The 10,000-nt window shown below is 42.7% G+C and overlaps 1 protein-coding gene across 8 annotated transcripts in view; it reads left to right on the plus strand.

Annotated features, from left to right (window-relative positions):
* slc8a1b (solute carrier family 8 member 1b) overlaps positions 1-10,000 on the plus strand; it is a 108,694-nt gene that overhangs the window by 88,826 nt on the left and 9,868 nt on the right. For 3 of the 8 annotated variants that reach the window (XM_034551575.1, XM_034551572.1, XM_034551573.1), the window contains exons 6-7: positions 3,636-3,767; positions 5,403-5,502. In XM_034551575.1, the coding sequence (XP_034407466.1) occupies positions 3,636-3,767; positions 5,403-5,502 (232 nt within the window). Of the gene's footprint in view, positions 1-3,612; positions 3,768-5,402; positions 5,503-10,000 lie in introns of all 8 variants that reach the window. The other 5 variants (XM_034551570.1, XM_034551574.1, XM_034551576.1 and 2 more) reach the window with 4 other exon arrangements.

Below are 10,000 nucleotides of genomic sequence, written 5' to 3' on the forward strand. Positions count from 1 at the left end.
ACTAACAAGACTCCATCATGTCTCTAGTCTAGTCTAACAAGACTCCATCATGTCTCTAGTCTAACAAGACTCCATCATGTCTCTAGTCTACACTAACAAGACTCCATCATGTCTCTAGTCTAACAAGACTCCATCATGTCTCTAGTCTACACTAACAAGACTCCATCATGTCTCTAGTCTAGTCTAACAAGACTCCATCATGTCTCTAGTCTAACAAGACTCCATCATGTCTCTAGTCTACACTAACAAGACTCCATCACGTCTCTAGTCTAACAAGACTCCATCATGTCTCTAGTCTAGTCTAACAAGACTCCATCATGTCTCTAGTCTAGTCTAACAAGACTCCATCATGTCTCTAGTCTAACAAGACTCCATCATGTCTCTAGTCTAACAAGACTCCATCATGTCTCTAGTCTAACAAGACTCCATAATGTCTCTAGTCTAGATTAACAAGACTCCATCATGTCTCTAGTCTACACTAACAAGACTCCATCATGTCTCTAGTCTAGTCTAACAAGACTCCATCATGTCTCTAGTCTAACAAGACTCCATCATGTCTCTAGTCTACACTAACAAGACTCCATCATGTCTCTAGTCTAGTCTAACAAGACTCCATCACGTCTCTAGTCTAACAAGACTCCATCATGTCTCTAGTCTAACAAGACTCCATAATGTCTCTAGTCTAGATTAACAAGACTCCATCATGTCTCTAGTCTAGTCTAACAAGACTCCATCATGTCTCTAGTCTAACAAGACTCCATCATGTCTCTAGTCTAACAAGACTCCATAATGTCTCTAGTCTAGATTAACAAGACTCCATCATGTCTCTAGACTAACAAGACTCCATCATGTCTCTAGTCTAGATTAACAAGACTCCATCATGTCTCTAGTCTAGATTAACAAGACTCCATCATGTCTCTAGTCTAACAAGACTCCATTATGTCTCTAGACTAACAAGACTCCATCATGTCTCTAGTCTAGATTAACAAGACTCCATCACGTCTCTAGTCTAGATTAACAAGACTCCATCATGTCTCTAGTGTAACAAGACTCCATCATGTCTCTAGTCTAGATTAACAAGACTCCATCATGTCTCTAGTCTAGATTAACAAGACTCCATCATGTATTTAGTCTAACAAGACTCCATCATGTCTCTAGTCTAGATTAACAAGACTCCATCATGTCTCTAGTCTAGATTAACAAGACTCCATCATGTATTTAGTCTAGATTAACAAGACTCCATCATGTCTCTAGTCTAGATTAACAAGACTCCATCATGTCTCTAGTCTAGATTAACAAGACTCCATCATGTCTCTAGTCTAGATTAACAAGACTCCATCATGTCTCTAGTCTAGACTAACAAGACTCCATCATGTCTCTTGTCTAGATTAACAAGACTCCATCATGTCTCTAGTCTAGATTAACAAGACTCCATCATGTCTCTAGTCTAGACTAACAAGACTTCATCATGTCTCTAGTGTAACAAGACTCCATCATGTCTCTAGTCTAGATTAACAAGACTCCATCATGTCTCTAGTCTAACAAGACTCCATCATGTCTCTAGTCTAGATTAATAAGACTCCATCATGTCTCTAGTCTAGATTAACAAGACTCCATCATGTCTCTAGTCTAGACTAACAAGACTCCATCATGTCTCTAGTGTAACAAGACTCCATCATGTCTCTAGTCTAGTCTAACAAGACTCCATCACGTCTCTAGTCTACACTAACAAGACTCCATCATGTCTCTAGTCTAGACTAACAAGACTCCATCATGTCTCTAGTCTAGATTAACAAAACTCCATCACGTCTCTAGTCTAGACTAACAAGACTCCATCATGTCTCTAGTCTAACAAGACTCCATCATGTCTCTAGTCTAGACTAACAAGACTCCATCATGTCTCTAGTCTAGATTAACAAAACTCCATCATGTCTCTAGTCTAGACTAACAAGACTCCATCATGTCTCTAGTCTAGATTAACGAGACTCCATCATGTCTCTAGTCTAACAAGACTCCATTATGTCTCTAGACTAACAAGACTCCATCATGTCTCTAGTCTAACAAGACTCCATCATGTCTCTAGTCTAGACTAACAAGACTCCATCATGTCTCTAGTCTAGACTAACAAGACTCCATCATGTCTCTAGTCTAACAAGACTCCATCATGTCTCTAGTCTAACAAGACTCCATCCATCATGTCTCTAGTCTAGACTAACAAGACTCCATCATGTCTCTAGTCTAACAAGACTCCATCATGTCTCTAGTCTAGACTAACAAGACTCCATCATGTCTCTAGTCTAACAAGACTCCATCATGTCTCTAGTCTAGATTAACAAGACTCCATCCATCATGTCTCTAGTCTAGACTAACAAGACTCCATCATGTCTCTAGTCTAACAAGACTCCATCATGTCTCTAGTCTAGATTAACAAGACTCCATCCATCATGTCTCTAGTCTAGACTAACAAGACTCCATCATGTCTCTAGTCTAACAAGACTCCATCATGTCTCTAGTCTAGACTAACAAGACTCCATCATGTCTCTAGTCTAACAAGACTCCATCATGTCTCTAGTCTAGACTAACAAGACTCCATCATGTCTCTAGTCTAACAAGACTCCATCATGTCTCTAGTCTAACAAGTCTCCATCCATCATGTCTCTAGTCTAGACTAACAAGACTCCATCATGTCTCTAGTCTAACAAGACTCCATCATGTCTCTAGTCTAGATTAACAAGACTCCATCCATCATGTCTCTAGTCTAGACTAACAAGACTCCATCCATCATGTCTCTAGTCTAGACTAACAAGACTCCATCATGTCGCTGAAGCTCGTCTGAACAGAAAGTAGATCAGGAAAGAGGAAAGAGGGGCGGAGTCAAAGAGGAAGAGAGACAGAAGGTAGATGAACAGCTAAATATAGATTAAGGAGAACAGAAACAGTGATGAACACAGAGGCACATATTTGGGGATTGGCCAGAAGTAGATTGTGTCCTGCTGCCTATTTAAAGATACAGTACACTTTAAATTACTACTGTATTCGGACATTCAGGGCGTGTGTGTGTGTTTGTGTGTGTGTTTGTGTGTGTGTATCTTTGGAACTGTGATCATCGCCTCTCTCTGTCTCTCTGTCTCTCTCCCCCACCCCCCCCCCCCCCCCCCCCCCCTTTGATCTCAGCAGTGAGTTTAGCTCTACAGTGAATCTCAATTACTGACACACACCATAAAGAAAGGAGAGTGTGTGTGTAACAGAGATAATAATGAGACGATAGGGGAACTGGAATATTGTTTTCATTCAGTAATGCTACCGCAACGACTGAACAGTGTGAACCTAATTATGTGAGATTATATATATGTATATGTATATATAAATATATATATATATATTAAATTAAATTAACACAGAGGTGGATGCTAGACGTAGAAATCAAAGCAGTCTTCTTCTTTTTCTTCGACAGACGAGAGAAGCTCCTCCTACTTCCCAGCCATAGTTTGCTCTGCCTGTCAATCATGCCCCAACATATCTGCCACATTCCCAGCATGCCTCAGGACTCCCTGCATCATCCTGCAGAGGGGAGCTGTACAGTAAATGCTAACTTCATTGTTCTTTCTTCAGAGGAACAGCTGAAGGAGGAAGAGAAGGAGGAAGAGGAAGAGGAGGCGCTGGCAGGAAAAGACGAAGAGGAACAGCGCATCGCTGACATGGGCCGTCCCATGCTGGGAGACCACGTCAAGCTGGAGGTCATCATAGAGGAATCCTACGAGTTCAAGGTGTGTGTGTGTGTGTGTGTGTGTGTGTGTGTGTGTGTGTGTGTGTGTGTCACAGTTTCTTCTGTTTGAGGAAAAAAACAAAGAATTATAAAGACGAGGAATGAAGGAGACAAGGAAGAAAACATAGGACAGAGGGATTATGGGAAAAAAGCAGAGAGCGGAGGAAAGTGTGGCGAAGCAAATTAAACTAAAGCATGTGTTGCACATTTAAAGAAGTGTGTGAAGTTAAAGTGTGTACAGTTAAAGTGTGTACAGTTAAAGTGTGTGAAGTTAAAGTGTGTGAAGTTAAAGTGTGTGAAGTTAAAGTGTGTACAGTTAAAGTGTGTGAAGTTAAAGTGTGTACAGTTAAAGTGTGTGAAGTTAAAGTGTGTGAAGTTAAAGTGTGTACAGTTAAAGTGTGTGAAGTTAAAGTGTGTGAAGTTAAAGTGTGTACAGTTAAAGTGTGTGAAGTTAAAGTGTGTACAGTTAAAGTGTGTGAAGTTAAAGTGTGTACAGTTAAAGTGTGTACAGTTAAAGTGTGTGAAGTTAAAGTGTGTGAAGTTGAAGTGTGTGAAGTTAAAGTGTGTGAAGTTAAAGTGTGTACAGTTAAAGTGTGTGAAGTTAAAGTGTGTGAAGTTGAAGTGTGTGAAGTTAAAGTGTGTACAGTTAAAGTGTGTGAAGTTAAAGTGTGTGAAGTTAAAGTGTGTGAAGTTAAAGTGTGTACAGTTAAAGTGTGTACAGTTGAAGTGTGTGAAGTTAAAGTGTGTGAAGTTAAAGTGTGTGAAGTTAAAGTGTGTACAGTTGAAGTGTGTGAAGTTAAAGTGTGTACAGTTGAAGTGTGTGAAGTTAAAGTGTGTGAAGTTGAAGTGTGTGAAGTTAAAGTGTGTGAAGTTAAAGTGTGTACAGTTGAAGTGTGTGAAGTTAAAGTGTGTACAGTTGAAGTGTGTGAAGTTAAAGTGTGTGAAGTTAAAGTGTGTGAAGTTAAAGTGTGTGAAGTTGAAGTGTGTGAAGTTAAAGTGTGTGAAGTTGAAGTGTGTACAGTTGAAGTGTGTGAAGTTAAAGTGTGTGAAGTTAAAGTGTGTGAAGTTGAAGTGTGTGAAGTTAAAGTGTGTACAGTTGAAGTGTGTGAAGTTAAAGTGTGTGAAGTTGAAGTGTGTGAAGTTGAAGTGTGTGAAGTTAAAGTGTGTGAAGTTAAAGTGTGTGAAGTTAAAGTGTGTGAAGTTAAAGTGTGTGAAGTTGAAGTGTGTGAAGTTAAAGTGTGTGAAGTTGAAGTGTGTACAGTTGAAGTGTGTGAAGTTGAAGTGTGTACAGTTGAAGTGTGTGAAGTTGAAGTGTGTGAAGTTGAAGTGTGTACAGTTGAAGTGTGTGAAATTAAAGTGTGTACAGTTGAAGTGTGTGAAGTTAAAGTGTGTGAAGTTAAAGTGTGTGAAGTTGAAGTGTGTACAGTTAAAGTGTGTGAAGTTGAAGTGTGTGAAGTTGAAGTGTGTACAGTTGAAGTGTGTGAAGTTAAAGTGTGTACAGTTAAAGTGTGTACAGTTAAAGTGTGTGAAGTTAAAGTGTGTACAGTTGAAGTGTGTACAGTTAAAGTGTGTACAGTTAAAGTGTGTACAGTTAAAGTGTGTACAGTTAAAGTGTGTGTCTAACGTCCTCCTGCAGAACACAGTGGACAAGCTGATAAAGAAGACCAACCTGGCTCTGCTGGTAGGAACCAACAGCTGGAGAGACCAGTTCATAGAGGCCATCACTGTGAGCGCAGGTAAGGCCAGTGTGTGTGTGTGTGTGTGTGTGTGTGTGTGTGTGTGTGTGTGTCTGTGTGCGTGTGCGTGTGTGTGTGTGTGTGTGTCTGTGTGCGTGTGTGTGTCTGTGTGTGTGTGTGTGTGTCTGTGTGTGTGCGCGTGTGTGTGTATCTGTGTGTGTGTGTGCATGTCTGTGTGCGTGTCTGTGTGTGTGTGCGTGTATGTGTATCTGTGTGTGTCTGTGTGTGTCTGTGTGCGTGTCTGTGTGCGTGTGTGTGTGTGTGTATCTGTGTGTGTGTGTGTGCGTGTCTGTGTGCGTGTGTGTGGACGTAGTCGTCGAGGCATCATTAGTTGGTTTGTAGACATTTTGAAGCCTTTAGTTCGCCATTTTGTTTTTTTGCAACCAGTGAACAGGAAGTGACCATATTTAGATAGACTGAGGAGGAGTGACGTAGAGACCTGTCAATCACCTTGTAGCCCCGCCCTAAAGCATCCCCTGCTTTATGGTCTGTTTGACTCTAAATGACCATAATTTACTAAATGAAACTTCTATACAACCAAAGGAGTCGCCCCCTGGTGGTCAGTAGAGAGAATGCAGCTTTAACACATGAAGCATAGACTTCTATACAACCAGAGGAGTCGCCCCCTGGTGGTCAGGACAGAGAATGCAGCTTTAACACATGAAGCATAGACTTCTATACAACCAGAGGAGTCGCCCCCTGGTGGTCAGTAGAGAGAATGCAGCTTTAACACATGAAGCATAGACTTCTATACAACCAGAGGAGTCGCCCCCTGGTGGTCAGTAGAGAGAATGCAGCTTTAACACATGAAGCATAGACTTCTATACAACCAGAGGAGTCGCCCCCTGGTGGTCAGGAGAGAGAATGCAGCTTTAACACATGAAGCATAGACTTCTATACAACCAGAGGAGTCGCCCCCTGGTGGTCAGGACAGAGAATGCAGCTTTAACACATGAAGCATAGACTTCTATACAACCAGAGGAGTCGCCCCCTGGTGGTCAGGACAGAGAATGCAGCTTTAACACATGAAGCATAGACTTCTATACAACCAGAGGAGTCGCCCCCTGGTGGTCAGGAGAGAGAATGCAGCTTTAACACATGAAGCATAGACTTCTATACAACCAGAGGAGTCGCCCCTGGTGGTCAGGACAGAGAATGCAGCTTTAACACATGAAGCATAGACTTCTATACAACCAGAGGAGTCGCCCCCTGGTGGTCAGGACAGAGAATGCAGCTTTAACACATGAAGCATAGACTTCTATACAACCAGAGGAGTCGCCCCCTGGTGGTCAGGAGAGAGAATGCAGCTTTAACACATGAAGCATAGACTTCTATACAACCAGAGGAGTCGCCCCTGGTGGTCAGGACAGAGAATGCAGCTTTAACACATGAAGCATAGACTTCTATACAACCAGAGGAGTCGCCCCCTGGTGGTCAGGACAGAGAATGCAGCTTTAACACATGAAGCATAGACTTATATACAACCAGAGGAGTCGCCCCCTGGTGGTCAGGACAGAGAATGCAGCTTTAACACATGAAGCATAGACTTCTATACAACCAGAGGAGTCGCCCCCTGGTGGTCAGGACAGAGAATGCAGCTTTAACACATGAAGCATAGACTTCTATACAACCAGAGGAGTCGCCCCCTGGTGGTCAGGAGAGAGAATGCAGCTTTAACACATGAAGCATAGACTTCTATACAACCAGAGGAGTCGCCCCCTGGTGGTCAGGAGAGAGAATGCAGCTTTAACACATGAAGCATAGACTTCTATACAACCAGAGGAGTCGCCCCCTGGTGGTCAGGAGAGCGAATGCAGCTTTAACACATGAAGCATAGACTTCTATACAACCAGAGGAGTCGCCCCCTGGTGGTCAGGACAGAGAATGCAGCTTTAACACATGAAGCATAGACTTCTATACAACCAGAGGAGTCGCCCCCTGGTGGTCAGGAGAGAGAATGCAGCTTTAACACATGAAGCATAGACTTCTATACAACCAGAGGAGTCGCCCCCTGGTGGTCAGGAGAGAGAATGCAGCTTTAACACATGAAGCATAGACTTCTATACAACCAGAGGAGTCGCCCCCTGGTGGTCAGGAGAGCGAATGCAGCTTTAACACATGAAGCATAGACTTCTATACAACCAGAGGAGTCGCCCCCTGGTGGTCAGGAGAGAGAATGCAGCTTTAACACATGAAGCATAGACTTCTATACAACCAGAGGAGTCGCCCCCTGGTGGTCAGGACAGAGAATGCAGCTTTAACACATGAAGCATAGACATCACTTTTCAGAAGGTTGCCGCCTGGTTAAACTTCTCATTTGTGTCATCTGAGGTGGTTTGAAGAGGCAGATGTGTTTGTGTGTGTATAAATTATTCTTGGTATGAACAGCTGCAGTTTTACAGTCTGTTGAGCTGGTCCTCTGCTGTGTGTGTGGTGTGTGTGTGTGTGTGTGTGTGTGTGTGTGTGTGTGTGTGTGTGTGTGTGTGTGTGTGTGTGTGTTTTTAACGACCAATATAACCAAAACTATCAGGAGTCTCCCGTTGAATGTGTGCTTGTTCAGTACTTTTATGATGCCGATTGCATCAAATAAATAAGTGTGTGTGTGTGTGTGTGTGTGTGTGTGTGTGTGTGTGTGTGTGTGTGTGTGTGTGTGTGTGTGTTTATGATCTCTGATGTTTACTGGAAAGAGGAGCGCCCCAGTTTGGCGTTTTTTAGACGAACAAACACTGACCAGATGGGAGATTATGTGGAGAGCAAACGTGGTGGCGATTGTGTGTGTGTGTGTGTGTGTGTGTGTGTGTGTGTGTGTGTGTGTGTGTGTGTGTGTGTGTGTGTGTGTGTGTGTGTGTGTGTGTGTGTGTGTGTGTGTGTGTGTGTGTGAGAGTGAGTGTGTGTGAGTGTGTGAGAGTGAGTGTGTGTGAGTGTGTGTGTGTGTGTGTGTGAGAGTGTTCAGGAGAATATTCAACACGTATACGTTTCGTCGAGTTTGGCCGTGAGCCACGACGATGAAGCCGTGACGTGAAACATGCAAACAGGAAGTGATGAAACCCTCATGCAGAGAAGATGCTCGGTGGGGAAAAGATCATTAAAAATGAGACTCTGTGGAATAAAAGAATGCATAGCAGATAAAGAGGGTGAAGAGATGGAGAGAATTCCTGTACAAGTGAAAGAGAGAACAGAGGAGAAGAAAAAGATGAAGCATCTTTTTTTTTTCTGTTTCACTGCAGATTCTTCACAGTTCATTGGTTAGTAGTGACCACTTGCCCCCTGGAGGCAGGAGGGCAGTACTGCAGCTCAGCAGTGTAGAGAGAGAGAGAGAGGGTTGATGTTTCTACTTTAACTCATTCCTGTTTCCTGTTTCCTGTTTCCTGTTTCCTGTTTCCTGTTTCCTGTGTCATGTTTCCTGTGTCATGTTTCCTGTTTCCTGTTTCCTGTGTCCTGTTTCCTGTGTCATGTTTCCTGTTTCCTGTTTCCTGTTTCCTGTGTCATGTTTCCTGTTTCCTGTTTCCTGTGTCATGTTTCATGTTTCCTGTTTCCTGTGTCCTGTTTCCTGTGTCATGTTTCATGTTTCCTGTTTCACGTTTCACAGACAAAGCTGTAAAAAAGGAGTGAGTTGAGGTTACACTAAAGGACACACACACACACATATGGCTTCATTAGATTGTAATCATGGGTTTAGACCTCACTGATGGGTTTAGACCTCATTGATGACCTCATTAATGGGTTTAGACCTCATTGATGAGTTTAGACCTCGCTGGTGGGTTTAGACCTCATTGATGGGTTTAGACCTCATTGATGAGTTTAGACCTCACTGATGAGTTTAGACCTCACTGATGAGTTTAGACCTCACTGATGGGTTTAGACCTCACTGATGGGTTTAGACCTTCGCTGGTGGGTTTAGACCTCATTGATGACCTCATTAATGGGTTTAGACCTCACTGGTGGGTTTAGACCTCATTGATGAGTTTAGACCTCACTGATGGGTTTAGACCTCATTGATGGGTTTAGACCTCACTGATGGGTTTATACCTCACTGATGGGTTTAGACCTCATTGATGGGTTTATACCTCATTGATGAGTTTAGACCTCACTGATGAGTTTAGACCTCACTGATGGGTTTAGACCTCACTGATGGGTTTAGACCTTCGCTGGTGGGTTTAGACCTCATTGATGACCTCATTAATGGGTTTAGACCTCACTGGTGGGTTTAGACCTCATTGATGAGTTTAGACCTCACTGATGGGTTTAGACCTCATTGATGGGTTTAGACCTCACTGATGGGTTTATACCTCACTGATGGGTTTAGACCTCATTGATGGGTTTATACCTCATTGATGGGTTTAGACCTCACTGGTGGGTTTAGACCTCACTGATGGGTTTAGATTTCTCCTCCATCATCCGACCTAATTCTCTCTTATCTCCTCTCAAATGTATTAGATTACAATACAGATTAAAATCACTTTTAAAGCAGACTGGTATATATTCTTCTTCTTCTTCT

The sequence above is a fragment of the Cyclopterus lumpus genome, chromosome 15, assembly GCF_009769545.1.
Source record: "Cyclopterus lumpus isolate fCycLum1 chromosome 15, fCycLum1.pri, whole genome shotgun sequence".
NCBI classification, from domain to species: Eukaryota; Metazoa; Chordata; class Actinopteri; order Perciformes; family Cyclopteridae; genus Cyclopterus; species Cyclopterus lumpus.